A 19,647-nucleotide genomic window follows, 5' to 3' on the forward strand; every position below is an offset into this window, starting at 1 on the left:
GCACTGGGAAACAAAAAAGTTCATCTGACTCGCTTTCTTGCCATATTTGCTTTATTTTGCAGTGGTCTGGAAAACCTGCAGTATCTTCAAGGTAGGGCTGCATACATTTGAAATTCTCTCTCTCTCTCACTCTCATACACACACCCATCTGCTGAGCAGACCCAAAATTTGAGACTCTGAGTTAGAGCCAAAATCTAAATATTGAGTTAAGAGCCAAAATGTAAATTATTTGCAAATATGACTTGATGTTAACTGATAATGTAGTCATTCTGATGTTCTCCAAATATTTTTAGCCCTCTGCCTTCTGGACATATAGCTCAGCTGTTTTTCCTGGCTCCTGATGGTTTTGCAGGGCCACATGACTAATTCTGGCCATTGATGCTGAGTCATTTCCACCCTGGATCATTTAGTTGTGGGTTAAGATCCTTAAGAATTCTCTTTCTGTCTGGGATGGTAATTGGCAACTTTAGAAGCTGGCCTATCAGCCAGAGCCCAATTCCTCTATGATGACAGACCCCCTTGCCACCCCATTCTGAACATACAGTGTTAGCAAGAAATGGTACTGTCTTAGCAATGGATATTGGTAGGACTCCAGGAACACTGAGAGAATGGTAGGAAAGATAAAGTTAAGGAACAGAGAGAGTTGCAATGGGGCCATTCTGAGACAAATATGGACATACACAAATTGAATGCAATTTGTGCAGACCTACTGGCTTTTATTATTGTTGTTACTACTACTACCATGATGATTATTATTAGTTCTATTATTAGCTTTTTAAAACAACCTGAAGATTACTGCCATTATATGCTATGACTCATTCTTGGTGTTGAATAAGGATATAGAGGGAGGACAGATCCTTCTAGTTTTTGGATCCCTCAGGCTAATGCAATAGGTATTCATCATACACAGTGTGAATTTTGTTGAGTATTTGTATTTTCTGACACAATTGGACTATATAATTATTCTAGTTAAGGACCACATTTTATACTCCTTGTGTGTACTTTTGAAACAGTCTTAAAAATCAATAAAATCAAGCTGAAGGCCGACTTCACTTGATGAGGGAATTGGCATCACATCCCACTGTTGACCATCTCTTGGGCTGACTCACAACAGATGCATCAATTCTCACATTTTCATTTCCTGGAGTTTTAGGAATGCTTAATAAGAGTCATGGGCATGGGGGGTGGGGTAGAGCAGAGAGGAGAACCCTATTTTTAGAACTTTATCAAGAACCCTTCAGCCCTATTTTTAGAACTTTAGTCCTCATTGGTGACCAACTCAGTGAAGAACTGAACTTCCATGTAGATGTAGGTCATTAGCTGAACAAAGAATCAGTGTAGTTCGATAGGTTCCATGTCGAATCATACTGGTAATTGGATTTGTCATTGCTACAGGGTAAGTTCTGTGAGGGCAAGTACTCTTACCTGCTTTCTCACTGTTGTATCTCTACTGCCATTTTTACTGACATTTTTCACATTGACTTCTCAGAGCAACTGTTTCATTTTTCTTGGACATGTGTTCTGTTGGGTTTAGTCTCCTCTATTGCTCCTGGCTCTTGGTGTTTTTCCTTTTTTAATCATCCCATTTGCCATTCTTAACTAAAAATGCTCTATAGAGCTCCAAAAGTCAAGTGATACATCTAAAAACTCATGGGTGGGTAATGCAATTAAAAACTGTTGAGAAAGGAGTTGGCATTTATCAGAATCATATGAATTGTCAGCGACCAACCTCATGGAAGTTTCCCACACCTGGCCGTGCACCTGGGTTTCCCTTTGTTCCTTTGATTATGACCTTGCAGTTTCTTTGCTAAATTTTCTATTGCTTTCTCTACCAATCCTGGCCTTCAAACCTAGATTTTAACTTTGTCTATACGATCATGCACCAAACCTTCTACTCTTGCATTGTCTGGATGGAACTCAAGCAGCATGCTCCTTGTTTATGCCAAGTATGACATTATGCTGTAGAACTCCTTCCTACTCCCTGGTGGTGCAATGCAAGTATTTGCCTACCAGTCTGGGTGGATTACAGATGTAGAATATTTCTCTCTGTATTTCTGCACACTAATGCTCTCCATTATGCAATTGTACTTGCAGTGCTTACTCTGTGTCTGGCACTCATATAGGCAGTAGAGATACAACAGTGAGAAAGCAGGTAAGAGTACTTGCCCTCACAGAACTTACCCTGTAGCAATGACAAATCCAATTACCAGTATGATTCGACATGGAACCTATCGAACTGCACTGATTCTTTGTTCAGCTAATGACCTACATCTACATGGAAGTTCAAACGTCTTTGCATCTTTTTTTACTTTTAATTTTAGTTCACAACTACATTTTCATCAAAATAGGCCAAAAAGCAGTTGATCCATACCAGGTATGGTTAGAAGCCTCCCGCAACACATGCAACACATGTTGCTCCGGGAAAGTAGAAAATAACCAAATGCCACATTTGATTTCTCATAGCCACATGGAGAATGTGATTTTGTTTGCCATTTTATTTGCCACCAGTTGGCTCCTGGACCAAGAGCTGAGCTACAGTGAACTTGTTCCACACAGTCCTTTTCCAGAGGGCCTAACCAATGCCATTTGAGACTAATTTTATAAATAGCTCTGGCAGACAACTCTCTGGACTTGGTCGTACAGTGTATCTCTCTAGATAAGGCTTTGCATTCGATAGGAGCTATCACATGATGAACGTGTGTGCACGTTCGCATATTCATGCTAGTACTCTGAGCTCCCCTCTTATTTGGCTTCAACTTCAAAACTTGTCTCTTGAGGGCAAACTCATAGCTGGGAGGAAAGAACCAGCTTCTCCTTCACCCCCAAGTCTGCTGCCTATGTTTAATGAGTCCTCAGTGGGGTTTGGGGAGAGGAAATGGAGAAGCTACATTTACACCACAACTGGAACTGAGCCATCTTCCTGCTGTCAGAGACTCAGATCGAGGTTGAACATATCCATTACTTGAGCCCAAGAAACAGATTCCTATCCCAAGACTCTAGCATGAATTCCTAGGCCTCTTCACTGGATCTCCTGGGGCCCCGTGCTGTTTGTGATAGAGAGAGCCAGGACTCTCTCTGTCTTTGTACTGGTGACTGGGGTTTGTCCCTAAACAGGCATGGTTAGAAACTATTCTTCCTGCTGCTGCTAAACCTTTATCAAGCTAGACTTGTGGGGCCCTGCAGTCTACTGGGAATTGGGGGAGGTAACAAAAGGGAATTCATATTTTGAATCTATTAAGGACAAAAATACGGTACCACACATCTCAGAATCTGCAATGCCCCTTTGAGTTTCCAGATACTTATGTGTACTGTTGTCCGTGAAATCTTGGTTCCTAGATGCATTTTATATTTAGACCATACATGGATTTATTTTCAAGGATCTCACTATAAGAACTTCAAAGTATGTTCGGTCATACTACAGGTGAGGTCCTTAACAGTCTGAATGGAATCCAGGTTCCCTAACCAAGCCCAATACCACATCAGAAAGGCTCCCCTGGACTGGTGGAGACTGGGGGAGTAGTCTGGGGTCCCACTTGACTTCTAGGGCACACTCTTGGACATCCTCTTGGCTCCAATGGAGGCATGAAGGCTGGGGAAGAGGCCACCTTACCTGAGAGCGGCTATCTGTTCCTAGGTAAGACCACTCCTCACCATGTCATGTTTGACTAGGAAGTAATGGAGAGAGATTTCTAAAACCTCGTGTATATTCCTACTAGAACCCTCAACACCACCCCCTGCTCCAACACTCACAGCCTCGTCACCACTATGTGACTTGGGAGCATCTGGACTAATTTCATTATACTTTATATCCCTGTTTATGTCAGTCACCAGAACTCAGATCCTCCCCTCACTTCTTCCCTCATGCCCTGCACTTCTTACATCCCTCTGAAGCTGCTGTATTTTTCTGTATGACATGTATCATCACCTGGCACTTTATATATTTTACTTATTTATTTGTCTGTATTCCCACCAGAATGTCAGCTCCATGATGGTAGGAATTCTTCTCTGTTTTGTTGTTGTCGTTGTCTAAAATAGTGCTTGGCATAGTAGGTATTCAGTAAATATTGTTGAATGAATAAATGATGTGATGGATATCTAAGTATTTATTGAGAGTCACTAATTATTGACAATATCCATTTTCTTGTTTTTTTGATGAATGACCCCCTCATTGACCCTTGGATGTATTAGCCTTTTCCATAGTCTCTGATAGTTAAGGGGACCCTCCAGAATCATCACATTACTTTAGGCATAATCCTTGACACCCCTCCTCCATGTCAAACATTTGCCAAAGCAACCAGTATGTCCAATGTAACTATTGATACTATCCCAACTCAATCCTCTACGTCCTCCACCTCTGCTCACATATTCATTCTTTTATAAGGCGTTTAATCCAGGAGAAGACAGCCAGATTTCTGAGTACTATAACCAATTTTGAGGCCATAATAACAGGAAATAGGCCTGTGGGATGGTCTAAGCAATCATCTTTATAACACCATCAGACTCATTGGGCTAATTACCTTCTCACTTTAATTTCTGCATCATTCATTCCTCAGAAGCTAGGAATGCTGGTTCATGGCCTCTCCTAGAAGGCCATGCGCCTGTCTGGCCCTATCAGCAATCTTGCACTGTGCCATGAAGCTGGAATGTCACCACTTATATTCTGTAACGCTAACCAATCAGTTGTGCCCTGCAAAGGGCCTCCCTCTTTAATGACCTATTCCATCTCTAAGCCTGCCCATGTGGCCTTGCAGAGTGGACAGAGAGTACTTACATTATTTGTGGTGGCTTGGCTTGGAGGTCTACATCTATGGCTCTCCAACAAATTTGTTGGCTGGACAGTCCCAGAAACACCAAAAAATAAAGCAACATGTAGAATCTTCAACATCAAATGAGAATGTAGGAAGAGTCTGGAAAGTACAAAGCCTCCTATTTCCATCACTAGCTTCCAGCTGGCCTTGGAGGAACCGAACTGTGTAAATCAGTTTTATTAGTGACTTGCTCTTCCCAGGGCCAAGATACCCATGCAAGGTCCTCATGAATCCATGCAACACCAGAGCAATACTTGGAGTGCCACAGTTCTGGGTCACTCTCTGAGTAAGAGTGCCACACCAATGAAATCTAAATCCTGCTTTTACATCACCTGTATTTCAGTCCCCGCTCCCACCCTGGTACTTCCTTTTACCCTGATGGGTGCCATAACAACAACTCAGTAAAACTCGGCACGGACAAATCTAAAAACTCCAGGCTATGCTTGGGTGTAAGGCTGGTTAAAAGGTCACCACTGAAGGCAACAGAATCCCTGGACATCCTTACAAATTGAATGACACTCCTTATTCCACCATCCCAGAAACTCAAAGGCAGATACATAGAGACACCCCTTCCCCCCATCACTCCTATTTCTGAATCCTCTAAATTCTCCCTGTGGCTATCACTATCCATAACCACACCCACCCACAGTCGGCCTGGCTCCATTATCAGGCCACTAGCACCCTGGATGGTCGCTGTTAAGACTGGATATAGTACCTGGGGTGTGAAAATGCCCTCTAGGGCCAGGAGATGCTTGCAGAGCTGGCAGAAGTTCATAAGACAGATCTGAGATCCAGCAGCCTATCTGCCCTGAACCCCCTCTCTCTTGGGATTCCACTATTCACAAAGACCAACCTAAAGCAGAATGGGAGCAGAGCCTGAGCAGCTACTTGAAGGTGCTGAGGGAGTGAAAGGTGCGGCACATTCAAGTGGCCCAATATATAGGGAGAAGGTGTGTTAGTGGTATTCCTGGAGTTACTTGGTCAGCAGAACTACAATCTTATCCTTCTCTTTCGCTGCACTTCTGGTTTTCTAAACTTGTCTTCCTTTTTGGATTATGAATTTAGAATTTATTTAAAGGGCTCACATCCTCACAAAATCCTCTTTACTGGCTTCCAACACCTTTCTATGCATATATATTTGTATATACATATGCACACACACATGCGCATACACACACATTGTCTGATTATGGTCTGCATCTCTGTCTCACAGATTCTCTCTGACTCAACTAATTGAATCCTCTGCCTCCCACCCTATCCCCCGCAAACCCACCTATTTTCTTACATGCTCAGTCTGTGTGTCACAGTGGGCATGAACGTGTGTCACAGTGGGCATGAACTTTTTTTTAAGGAATAGTCATTTTTATAGCATACTTTGGAGTCTAAAACTCAGAAAAAACACCTCCACACTGGATCTTGCATCGATATGGAATTCCTAATCATGCAAGCTTTATGACCCTCATATATTCAATTTGTGACAGTCCACTAGTGGAAATCGACAGCAGAGTTTAGATCTTATACTGCCGCCCGTTACCATGTTCTTGGGCTGCTTATGCATATCTCCACGTGTGCTCAGAAGAGGGAGCAGTGCTCATTCCATACCCCACTCTTCTCCTTCCCAGGTACATCTTCTTTGCCAATGATGCCTATTTTATGTTGAAGCTAAAATAACTCATCAGTTGGCTTTAACTGAGTATACAGTGAGTAGAGAATGAAATGGGAGAAGCTCACATGGTTTATAATCTGCATCTAGAATATACACGAATGTTAATTATTTTATATAATTTACAGAGTGATTCTATTATATGCCATGTTCTTTGAGGATAGGATTATTTCTAACTCAGTTTTGTAGCCTGCTCAGTGGTGCTTACAGAGTCTGGTACATAGTAAGTGCTTAATAAATGCTTATAGAATAGATGAGTGGTCCCAATGGCAGTAACTGAAGGAAGATGTCAGAATATCAATGGATTGAGAGACAGATGAGGGCAGTTTTAGAAATAAAATTTTTTAAACCTTGGGCTCCTGCATGGTCAAAAACAGTATGGAAGCTGAAGAGAGACACCTCCTTGTAACCCATGGAGCACTGTCTGTGAGATTCAGTGGGACAGCTCACTCTCTCACTGTGAGGAATCAGTGCAGGACTGGAGAAAATAACCAGAAGAACATGTACTGGAAGGGAGAATTTTTATCTTTCATGCCCCATGCCCATGATTTTTTTTTATATTTAAATACCTAAGAATGTGATTCACCAGCCATCAGATTTAACAAAACCCACTCTCATTCTGCTGTGTGCTTTAGTGATACAGAAAACTTTCAATTATCTCTGCTAATGGAATGGAAGCAATGGTACATACAATCAAAATGCCATTTCTATTTGCCTTTGGAAGTATGATGTGTGCTTTTCCCCCAGCAGGTTTGCTTTCATAATGATTAGTTCTAGCTTAGGCTAATATTAAATGAGTTAGCATTTTCTCTGTATAATATCTGGTAGTAGAAGAGAAGAGATGTGTTTATGGCAGAGGAAACTCTCGCAGGGCTTAGTATTTGCCACAGTTAATCGCCCATGTGGATAATCTACTTGCAGCAAGTGGGATTTTAAACAGAGCAAAAGGCAAAGAGTGACTCTATGTCCTGGATTTCAATGACCCAGAGGTGGAGGCCCCAGGAGAAAGCTGTAGCTAGCGTTATGAAGAGTGTTAAAGGAGAAAGAACACTGGATGAGGTATAAGGCCACTGGGGTTCCTTGATGCCCAAGGGAGGCCATATAATCTCTTTGTGTCTCAATTTTCTTATCCATAAATGTAATAATGACCTAACAAGCTAACTGTGCCAAAAGAGAACAGTGGGCTAAAGGACTTGTAAATGTATTAAATGCTAAGAAAATGCAAAGCACTGATAGGCAATGAAATATTGTTGTTGCCACTTTTTAAGGAACTGTCCCTTGCCCTAACTCCTCAATGCTTAGGGTCTTGGGCTGTGGTTTCTGAAACTTTCCCCAATGAAAAGTAGTCCCCTTTCTTGAGGGCCCTGCTCTTCAAGGATAGCTACTTCGATAACATCCATGCACCCTAGTGAATGGACGCATCCTTTTTTGGGTAATAGTTTCATTTTAACAGGGACCTTGCAGCTATAATAGATTAACCTGGTGGCTCTCAAGGTGTGGTCCCTGGGTGTGTAGCATCAGCACTTCTTGGGAGTTTGTTAGAAATGCAAATTCTTGGATCTACCCCCATGTACTGATTCACAAACTCTGGGAGTGGGGCCCAGCAATCTGTTTTAACAAGTCCTCCAGATGAGTCTGATAAACACTCAGATTTAAGGACCCCTAGTATGGCCAAAGGAGAAAAAAAGCAAGCTAGGAATCGTGCTCTGGGACATGCCAATGACAAACTTTTACTTTTCTGAGGGAGGCAGGGGAAGGGTTACAGGACTCTTCACATCACACTGCATAGCTGTGTGTGTGTGTGAGTGTGTGTGTGTACGTGTGTAAAATGATGATCTGGAACATCATTTTTTCAGGTAGGTCCCTTTCCCAACCACCCTAACAATTCATCCCCACCTTGGAGACTCCCTACCCCCTTTCCTGATTTACTTTTCTTTGTAGCACTTATCACCTTCTAATATGCTGTATTACTTGCTTTCTATTTTGTTTATTGACTGTCTCCCTGGGCTAGAATATAGCTATGCTCTATAAGGACAGTCCATTTTGTTCAGTGTTGTGCCCCCAGCTCTGAGAACTATGCCTAGCAGTACTAGAGGGCACTCAGTAAATATTTGTTGAATTAATGGGTGAATGAATAGCTGCTGAACCTGGGAGATGTGAAAATATTGGGGTCAGACCAAAACACTGAAACACCTGCAAACATCCTTATTAGGCAGTTGCTATGGCATGCGAGCCTTGCCTCTCTGTTCCTGCTTTGGGCTCTGAAAAAAAGTCTACAAACAAGGCTTGGGTATATGTCAGCCTTGGGGATTTGGTTCACGATACTGTTTATCATTACAAAATGTGCTATCTGGTTTTTCCTAGGCACGGGGAGAGTATACTGATTGATCAACATGTTTATCTGGCTGTTTGGGGCTAGGGGCAGTCTATGGGTGTGTGACAGACTAGAGGGTGACATGGCAGGGAAAACAGCAGTCTAAGAATGAAAACCAGGAGTTCTAGTCCTCTGCCCCTAACTTGCTGTGTGGTCTTGGGCAAACTGCTTAGCATTTCTGGGTCTCATTTCATTTGTTGATCTCAGTGATCTTCAAGGCCCCTTTCAGCAGTTGTTATTGTAAATCTATTCATGTGTTACTTGATTAATGTAGGTATACTCTACTGGCAAACTCCATGAGAACAGGGTGAGTCTATATTTGCCCACCTAGTTCATATGCTCAGCACTTGTAGGCACCAGGTATTTGCTAAGTGAGCCAATCCCTATGAAAGCCAGATGGTGATCTCAGCCTCATCAGCCTGTGCTCTGCACAAGTATGTCACAGGGACATGGATGTGGGCTACAAAGACCTGGACTGGGAAGAGACCTCCAATCACACAAGGAAGAGCAGGACACTGGCTGTGCCCACCCCCCCACTCCCAGGGCATACAGAAGGTGCCCAATTCATTAAGGTGAAGACCATAGCAGTGCAGAGGAGAGAGCCCAAGCTGGGCACTGGAGCATCAGCCCTGTGGTTTGCAAAAGCATGGACCTGGAGATCACAGACCTAAATTTGAATCACAGATCTGCTATCTTTCAGCTTTATGACTTTGTACAAGTTATTTACTTCCCATAGCTTTAGCCTCTTTATCTGAAAAATGAAAACAGAACTGTCTGCCTCTCAGGATGGCTGTGAAGATTAGAGGGGATGATGTATATCAGGAGCCTTCCCATCACCTGTATGAGAAAGGTGCTCAGCAAACAGAGGCCTCCTTGTCTGGTTCTGCCCTCCTGGCCTGATAGGAGGTTTCTAACAATGCTTCCTTCAATAGAGAACCAGCCTCAGTTGGTTGTCAGCTCATGGCAGTGCCCTGGCCTGTCTGGCTGAGGGGGGTAAAGATTGAGATAAAAAGTGTTTCTCAAAGTATCTACCTTTGGAGATCTGTATTTTCTTCTTTTCCTTCCAGTTTGCTTAATGAGATTTTGAGATTTCTAACTTTCTATGTCATGAGAGCAAAAGGTGCAATTTTGTAAATAAAATTTAACAACTCATTATCTTTTGAATGTACTGAGAGTTATCACTGAACAGAACATGACTGAACCTTGCTTGTCTCTCTTTTCAGCTGCCTTTGTCTCTCCTTCCACCTTGTTCCCTCCCTGGTAGAGTGAATTATACTCCTGCTCCTGCCCTGCCTCCTCCACTCGCCGCCCCCGCTTCACCCCTGCACTCTGCCACTACATATGGCCATCTTTATTCTGGAAAACAAATTCTGCTGCTAGGCAACCAGAACACAAAATTCCTGTGGTTGACATGATTCTTATTAATGACCGCAATTGCAGACGTGCCGCCATCACGGCATGCCATACGTGCACTCCTGCGTCTGTCCCCAGCTAGACAGATCTTTCCAGAAAGTGGAATGGGGTGGATTCTTGGTAGGAAATTAAGGGCCTCAGCGCTCAACAGAAAGTATTTATAAATCACTGTATATCACAGCCTGCTTTAGAATCATTTTATTAGAACACATTCAAGAAAGTGACATACGGAAAAAAGACAGCAGCAATTCTCAGTCATGCAAATGCCCATGTTAAGGTTCTCCATTGGATTTAAATTCAAGTACAAAGACAGTCCTTTCCTGAGCCAGGTGCAATTCCAGGGAATGACACTGTGAATTGAGAGCGTGTTTCCTCCACAAAGTTCAGAACACTGAACAAGTCCCATCCTCACAAGACTGTGAGGTACATGGAAATGTAAACTTTCAGGATCTTAAGGACCCCTTTACCCAGTCCTCCCCCATAACCCAGCTGGGGGAAGTGAGCCCAACATCGGGACCTTTTAGAAATAAGGTTTAGTCTACTGAAAATAAAGCAGTGGGCCTTAAAAAATTAGAAAATGAGTGTATATATATACATATATATATATATGTAATGGAATCATCTTTGCCTCTTGACTTGGTGTGGGGTTTCCAGAAACTCTGTTAGGGGTTGGGGCTCTCTTGAGTGTCTTGGAAGCTGGAGGACTTTTTAAACTTTTAACTTTTTATTATGAAAAATTGCAAACACATACAAAAGTGGAGAGAATGGTATAATGAATGGCCACGTCCCCGACCTTCTAGTCTCAACAGTTAACCAACATGGAGCCAGTTTGTTTCCTTTATTTCTTTTCCCACTTCCCACCCACCACCAACAGGGTAATCTCGAAGCACACGAAAGCTAGGAGGGTGGTCTTTGAACCAGAGACCTCAGGGGTGAGTGAGGTTAGAGGAGCTGGAAAATTCTGACAAAACCTGGGCAGGCTGACGCAGATAGAACATTTGTTGGGGATGTGGTTGGGCCAATGTTTGGGAACAGCTAGAGTTAACCATCCTCTTCTCTACCAGAAACTATCCCTTGTTCCTCCTCCCTCTTTCTCAGGATGTGGGGGAGGTAGGCTAGATTAGAGCAATGGGTTTTCTAGATTGGGGGCCACTGACAACAGAGATATTCAATCTGGAGAAAAACTCCAGAGATAAGTATGTCCCTCTGATGAATGTGCCCACTCACACTGCAGACCCCAAGGGCAGTGAGGGCCTGGGGTGCCTGGTGTTTGGATTGGGAGCCACGGGAAGTAGCTTGGGTCATGGGGCCTCTCACAGGTCCCTACTGTCCCACCATTTTCAACTTTGGAGGGAAGCTCAGCAACCTCGAATCGCACCCAGTAGAGAAGCAGGGAGCCCGAGGGGCAAGCCCATGGCCCAGGTGGGCAGATTTTGCTTGGAACATGTTGCTCTCTGAGCAAAGGCTGTACCCCACACCAGCCCTGCCAGAGCAGTCTCAAGAGAGGTGGGTGATGGGAGTCCAGGTGGGAGGTCCCAACGGCGGCACGGCTAACCCGGTGAGCTGCAGGGACAAGTCCCAGGCTGCGCGCTAAACGTAAGTGGAGAAAGGATCTCCAGGTCCCAGGTGCCACCGAGGAGCAAGGTTGCCATCCTGTTAAGAAAAGGGCCGGGGCTCTGTGATTTGCATATGACTTTGCAAAAATCTGCATGAGATCCCGTAGCCCTTTATAGAAAACAGAGTTAAATCATCAGTGCAACCTACTGTATTTCTAGCAACCCAAGGCACAGAGTGCAACCTGGCAAATACACAATCATTTTCTGAGAAGAGGAAATGGAGTGAGCAGAGTGCTGTGTAGGACAGTCCTTGGTCTGAAGGTTCAGAAGAAGCCAACCAAGTTCAGGATCCAGATGAGGATCGCTGACTGGCCACTTTCACTGACTTTGTCAGGGTTCCAATGCATATACTTTTCTCTGCAATAGCTGCTGGTTGAGCAGTCCTGCGGTGGTTTCCCCCACACATAAAAGCAGGAGGAGAGCCAGGAAGAATATAAAGAGGGCTGCATTCAATATGAGGTCCTATGAGTGATCCTCAGTGTTTATTTCATATCCTTTTTGTTTTGTTTGTTTCAACTCTTTTAGGATCCCTGTGCCTGCCAGCAAGTCTCACTATGACATTCATTTGGGGGAAAGAAACTGAGAAAAGTTTACCCATTTATGTGGCAGATCTTTGGCAGTGAGTGACTTAAAATTCCTGATTTCAAGTGTTTCCAGGGTCTGCGACATGTGGTAATCTGCAATTTTTCCGAGGCATGTGGTTGGTTTGTGAGGCCGCAGGGCTGGCGGAGGGAGTGGATTACTGAGTGAGTGAGGGAGCCCGCCAGAGACCCGGCTTCCATATTCCAGTGTGGCCACGCCGACTCTACTTGGCCACCGGAACAATGGACTGTGTCCTTAACAATGGCCCCTCAAAGAAAGTCAACTTCTAGTGCTATTGGAGGGCTGAAGTATTCTAAAGAGCAATGGCTCAACCAAGAGAAAAATTCAAGATAAGTTAAAGAGTATGATCTCATATTTGACTGTGGCTCAGCTCATCGTATCTGCCATACAGAAATGAGAAAAAAGGCACAGGTCTGTGATTCAGCAGTCTTACAAACTCCCTTAGTAAGAACTCCAGCCAGGCAAAAACTGTTCATTAAGGGAGAGAAAACACATCAGCATCAAGTTAAAATGGTAGTTACCCTGAGCTGTGAGGAAGATTGGGGATACTTAGAATTCAGAAGGGAGAGGAGATTCTGAAGAAAGCCAGGAGCTATACACATACATCTGTGAAGTAACTCATGGAAGGTCCTGCTGACCACTGAGCTCACCTTGGCCAGGGCAAAAGAGCCTTAGGAATTTTATATCGCATTACATTAATGGGGAGGTGGGGTGGGGTGGTGGTGGAGGGGTGGTGTCCGCTGTCCTGCTTAGCTCACACCATAATTCACCATCATTACCAGTTTAGTTTATAGATGTGCTATAAGATTTGTAGAATTTACTGCAGTGGTAGAATTTAACAGTTTTATAAATGCTGCATTTGACATTTTGTTCTTTACACAGTTCTTAAAATTCTGAAAGGGGAGTTAAAAAAATATTTTATTGTCATTTATTAAAATAGCTAATGTTCTTCATCATTTTTATTATCACTATTATTAACAACTAATATTTGTTGAGTCTTTAGCATGCGCCAAGCCAAAGGCTGAGTGTCCGGCATGCATCATTTCTCGTAATTTGCACTACAACGTTATGGGGTGGGTAATACCATTACCTCCATTTTGCAGACTGGAGCCCTAAGAGGACCTGCCCAGGATCAAACAACTGGCAAGTGAAGGAAGTGAGATCTGCACTGTGGTTGGTTTGATTCTGAGGCTATCCTTAACCACTGTGCTATGTTGCCTCTTGTAAAGGAGAATCCACCTCCTAAGTGATATTTGTACATTTGTATGTTTGTGGATTTCAAAGGTCTGGGAAAGCATCTCATATATTTTGAGGATCCATCTTATCCTCAAGGACCTAAGTAGAAGTGGTTTGGGTCACTTCGTTCTACATACTCATTAGGTTGTGCAGAGAAATGTTTATTCCCTTTTAAACCTAAGTTGTGATGGTCTCTGTGCACCTGCAAATCTGTCTGATGGTTTGATATATGAGACACGTAGGCAAACTGCATGCTTTTCTCTAAAACCCTGAGAAAATATAGACACATTAATATAGGAAGCCATTATTTTATATAGTCCAGTTGGTAACATGAAAGAGTAGTGAACGCCGATGCATAGCTCTTAACTTTAAAAATGACAGCCGTTCATAATCTCATTGAGATGATTTTCTAAAAATCTGGCCTAAAGAAAGGATTAGCGGGAAAAGTTGAAGTGGAAGTGGAAGTGTGTGTGTGTGTGTGTGTGTGTGTGTGTGTGTGTGTGAGAGAGAGAGAGAGAGAGAGAAGGCCATCACATTTTTTTTTTTTTGAGATGTGAATGATTTCTGTTATTTAGAAAATAACTCCCAGTGTGGAATTCATATATGTCCCATGTCCAGTCACCATATACCTTTGGCATTTTGATTCAGTAGGCCAGGGTAGGGCCTGAAGTTGGCTTTTAGAAATACTTCCCTCATAACTCTGTGGGTTGCCTGGTTTGGAATCCTTAGCACAGAGACCTTCTCTATCCCAATCACTCCATCGCTCGGAAACCTGAGTTTTGCAGTATTTCAACTGCATTTTCACATCTGTCAGCACATACTGTCCAAAAGTACTTCTCTTGGGCATTTTCCACGAGGGGCGAGAATCAGTGAGATCCACTTCGTAGGACGGTGGCTTTTATGAACCGGACCTCCCCTGTATTCTTTTATTTTAGTGGGGAGGGGCCTGTGCTGAGATTTCCTCCACCTCCCACTATTCAGGTACAGATCCCTTTATATAAATACTTTATATAATATAATGTAGGCTCCATTCTAATACTAGACACCCAGAATGTAAGCTTTCTGAGCAATAGAGACGTGTTCTGCTGACCCTGGGTGCACAAGAGACAGTATTGGACATCCAGTGGTATAAAAATAACCACAAATGGGGAACATATTTATATGTTATAGATGTGTACCCTGTCTCGATCCATAAAGAATTTGAGGCAATTATTTTCCATTATATTTTTAAATGCATCTTCAGTTGACTATATGTTCTGGATGTTTTTGATGGAGCGGGAAACCAGTGAGGCAGGAGTGTGCCCAAATCACCACTCCCGTGGTTAAGACATAATAAACAGCTTCCTCTACGCTCCTGATTCGTGCCTTGCTCTGCTAGGCACACAAGTCAGTGAGCGACTGACCCATGGGATCCATGGAGCATGGAATGCTCTTGGTATTTTAATTCAGGTGTGTTTCATTCAAATGATGGGGGGCAGTAATGATAGGACTTAGACCATTTGGGCCATAATGTTACTTTGTGTGTTTTGGCCTGAATTATCCAATTGTTTTCTTTAGTGAGCTTGTCCAGGGGAAGGCAGTGTGCATAGTGGACATCAGAGAGCCCTGGGTTCACATCTTGGTTCTGCTGCTTTCTGGTTGTGTGACCTTGGGCAAGTTATTGAACCTCTCTGAGTGCCATTTTCCTCATCTGCAAAATGAGGATAATGGTACTTACCTTGAAGAACTGTTGTGAGGACAGAATGAAAAGAGTATATACATAAGCTGCCAGGCTCCTATAAGGAGTTCAGCAAGAGAGGTGGTTGTTACTGTCAGCTGTTCATGCTCTGGATGGCTTCCTTGCAGGCAGCCTTTGTGCTTTCCTTGGTCTGCCCAATTATAGCAGGGCTTTCTAAGACAAGGACTAGGCCTTTCCTATTAGACGGGGCGGTAGGAGGCGCGGGGTATTACCCTTGATGGGGACTTTAAGTGCTCTGTTTGTTTCCATGATACACAGGGAACTCTGCAAATACTATATTAACTGGTTTAAAAGAGCTTTTCTCCACCCCAAATGTCAGACTAGAGCCTGGACTGGAAATTTCCCCTGATATAGCCATCAGAATTAAACACGGAGATACAGAGTAGTAAAAATACTGAATCGTGCACACAGGAAAGACATAAGCACCGTGAAGTGTATCTTTAGTTTAGTTCTTTTTTAAGGACTGATCTGGTGACCTTCTTATGTGTTCTTTCCTGCTTTCTACTCTGCCTGAAGGATCTCCTTTTGGCTTTTAGATGTCTGGCTTGTTGCTCATGCTGACCCCAGGCTTCCTCATCCAGAATGCTGTCAGGAGCTTATTGAGGAAGACCAGGCAGCCTAGCAGCTTAGTGATGAGCAGGAAGGCCTGGCAGGTGGTGCGGAGTGCGCTCCCTCCCAAGTGACAGGCCAGGCACCCCCCACCTCTGGAGGACCACCCCAGTGAAAAGCAACCAGCTACAGCAGGAAAGAGTCCATCTCCCTGTTTTTCCTCCTTCTGTTTCTCCCTCTGCTCAGGGAATCCTCTGAGAGAACCACGGAACTAGGCAGTGTGGGAGAAACAACCTTGAAAATATTGGTTTCATGTAATTTTTTTGTTTTGTTTCAAATTCAGAAAGGTTAAAAATTGCCTCTTTACCAAGAATTCTTATCAGAAAACATTCCCTCTGCCCTCAGACTGTGGGAGCTGAAGAGAGAGAGGGAGGTGAGGGGCCGGGGGAGAGCTGGGTGTTGACCTAACGATGAACCTCCTATTCGAAACCTGCTGCCCATGCAGGGTAACTCATTTCCTTCACGGAGGCTCTCTGTGTCCTCCTCACCTGGGTCCCAGCATCCCCATGCTGAGTCACTCCGGAAACCTCCCCCTCTGGAATCACAGGGGCTTAAAACCAAACGTGAAATATGTCTGCTTTCTGTCTCTCCCTCTGCATCTCTCCATGGAATCTCTTCATGAACTTATTCTCAGCTTTTCCTCACCCTTTCCATACTTTCGCTAAATAGCTACATTTGGGGGAAAACCCTGATGGAACTCCTCATCTCCTTGTCACCCCCAACCGGCCACACCCTGAATTTTCCTTCTCTTTCCTTTCACTGTCCAAGGCTCCTGACCTATACAACCAAACACAGTTTTCAGTTCCTCAGCTCACAACCTTGGCCCATCCTACACATCAGTCCAAATTCACTCTCTGGTCACTTTCCCTCCTCTTGAGATACTGAGAAGTCAATCCCCCTGTTTCCTACGAGGTACCTGCTTGTCCCCTTGTCCTTGATTCATGCTGAGGGTGGACCTCAGCAACCATCTAATAATTGTGTTCCTTCCTGTCTTTTAAAAATGACATCAATTAGGGTTTTCTTTGTTAATAAAAGTGATTTTCTTGTCATAGAGAATTTGGAAAAAGCCACCATCCAGAAATAACCACTATTTACATTTTGGTGTATTTCCTTCATATATATATACATATATGCACACATATATGTATACACATATATATGTACATATGCATACATAAGCACAAATACCCAAACATATATACACATACACATTGCTTTTTTATGTTTAAAACGGAAAAATTAGTCTTTCCTATTTAGAAGGAAAAGGAAGCCTCCCAAGCAGGTGGGAAGAAAAGGAACTGTACATTGTAGGTGGGCCCTTCACCTGGCCAGCCACAGCCAGGAGCTTTTGGAGCCCATGACTTAATAATAGTTTTAATGTCATGGGCCTGATGGCCTGATGGCCAGGGGATACGTCCAAGAGATCCCTGCCTCCCAAACCACGTAGATGAATATTTCTCAGAGAGTGTATGGGAGACACATTCAGAGACACACAACCCATAAATATACAAAAACGGAAGTTATACACATAAAACATATTATTGAACAAGTCTTTTCTGAGCATGTCTGTGAATGTCTATCTGTATGTCAATGCACTGCAGATAACAAGCTATCATATGTGAGCCTTGTCTTCACGGATCCCGGGACTCAGCTGCTGAGATAAAAGCTAACCCACAGGAAACACCAGCGAACTGGAAGAAGATGCTATCTCACAAGGTGCTGAGGGAAGGGACTCCAGAAATCATTCTAATAACAAAGAAAGCTTTTTTCAGCAACACTCTTCCTGAGGTCAGAAACGTATCTGTCAGTACAGAGAAATAATGTGGGAGACACGGTGATGTCTGTGATAGGCTGGTAGACAAAGGCAATTCTTATTTAAAAGATCATCATATTTAATGAAGATAATCACACAGATAATCTACCAGAAAACATTAGAGGAAAGGTTTGCAGACAGCAAGGGAGCCAGAAGAGGGGCAGGACCAGGGGGAAGGGGCCTGTGGACCAGGAGCCTATAGGTCCTAGAGAATGCTACTGTGATTTGGGAGCCATGCTTCTCCTCTTGAAGCTCCCAGGAAGGGACTTTACACGTCCCATGAAAATCCAGAGCCAGGATGAAGAATATGCAATCACTGTGATGATGATCCACTGCAACACGATTTCAGGAAAAGGCTCAAGAATGGAGAGCCAAGGTGGCTGAGAGGTAAAGCAGTGGATGGGGGTTAAGAAAAGATATCTCCCAGATGGTAGGTGAGGAGTCCAGTTTCAGGTCTGCTGAGGAGCGCAAGGCGAGTCATCTGAGCGCAGTAATGCCACAGACAGTTGGAGACGGGGGGCTGGATCCCAGCGTGAGGGAGAAGGGCCAGAAACAGAGATTTCTCAACTCGTTGTTGAGAGTGCGCCATCACGCTCCACAATGTGGCAGATGCCGAGTAAAACACACAACGTATGCCCTGAATGTTAAAGAATGATATTTGACTTGCTTGTATGTGTGCAGGCAGGGGAGGGGGCACGACTAGTGGCTGAGAGGTGTGGTAGGAGAAGTAGTGAGCATTTGCATGGAGGAGGCATGAGTCCGGCTGGCAGTGAAGGGCAGGCCAGATGTGATTCTGCAAGTCAGTAAGCATCACAGGAGATGGGCATAAGCAGGAGCAAAGCATGCTGTGACTGGGGGCATTCAATTACTATTATTTACTACGTGCTAGATGCTGTAGTAGACAGGAGAGCTATGAGCATCATGAAGATCAAGATACGATCGTCAAGGAACTTGCAATGTAACGTGGGAGAAAGATACGCAGGCAACCATTTATTTGATAAGTGAAATTAGGTTGAAACATATAAACTGCCAATATTCACCCATTTTTTAGACACACAAAAATGGCAGTTTCATCTGATTCAATCGGAAGTAGGTGCATTATAGTATGTAGAACAGATAAAGGTCTCTAAAGGATCAGGTGTCAGAGAGAAAACTATATAAACATTTTGGAGTTGGGCCTGTACTTTATCCCTAGTGAATGTGCTACTGACAGCTTTTTTTTTTTTTTTAAGATTTTATTTATTTATTTGAGAGAGAGAAGAGATAGAGAGAGCATGAGAGGGGGGAGGGTCAAAGGGAGAAGCAGACTCCCCGCCGAGCAGGGAGCCCGATGTGGGACTCGATCCCGGGACTCCGGGATCATGACCTGAGCCGAAGGCAGTCGCTTAACCGACTGAGCCACCCAGGCGCCCGCTACTGACAGCTTTTAACTGACAAGTGAGACATCGAAAGAAAAGCCTTAGGAGGATGAATCTGGTGTCAGGAGAGAAGATAAGACGCAGGAGCAAGATCCTAGAAAGCAGGGAAGCCATTTAAGAGGTTACTGAAAGAATTTCAGCAAAGGGTATTTGAATTACTTTGGTGTGCAGGGTAACCAAGAACTGACAGGGTGGTGTGACAGAGATTTTGAGGGACTCATTCTCAGGACTTGGCAACAGACTGGCTATGAGAGAATTCTGCTCCAAGTAGGGAAGTCAACTGGGTTACTAATTTGAGAGAAGAAGGAAATCTCTTTTTGAGGCTGAGACTGAGGAAAAGTCAGACATCCAACTGG

General features: G+C 43.8%; 1 protein-coding gene across 7 annotated transcripts in view; it reads right to left on the minus strand.

The window, feature by feature from the left end:
- Positions 1 to 19,647, minus strand: part of KALRN (kalirin RhoGEF kinase) — a 648,894-nt gene that overhangs the window by 173,239 nt on the left and 456,008 nt on the right. For 2 of the 7 annotated variants that reach the window (XM_034999997.1, XM_034999996.1), the window contains exon 34: positions 10,441 to 11,911. The exons of the other annotated variants lie outside the window; for them this stretch is intronic. In XM_034999997.1, coding sequence (XP_034855888.1) covers positions 11,849 to 11,911 — 63 coding nt within the window. In that variant the 3' untranslated portion in view covers positions 10,441 to 11,848. Of the gene's footprint in view, positions 1 to 10,440; positions 11,912 to 19,647 lie in introns of those variants that run through there. 7 annotated transcript variants of the gene reach the window in all.

The sequence above is a fragment of the Mirounga leonina genome, unplaced genomic scaffold (genome assembly GCF_011800145.1).
Source record: "Mirounga leonina isolate KUSES-001 unplaced genomic scaffold, KU_Mleo_1.0 Mir_115, whole genome shotgun sequence".
NCBI lineage: Eukaryota > Metazoa > Chordata > Mammalia > Carnivora > Phocidae > Mirounga > Mirounga leonina.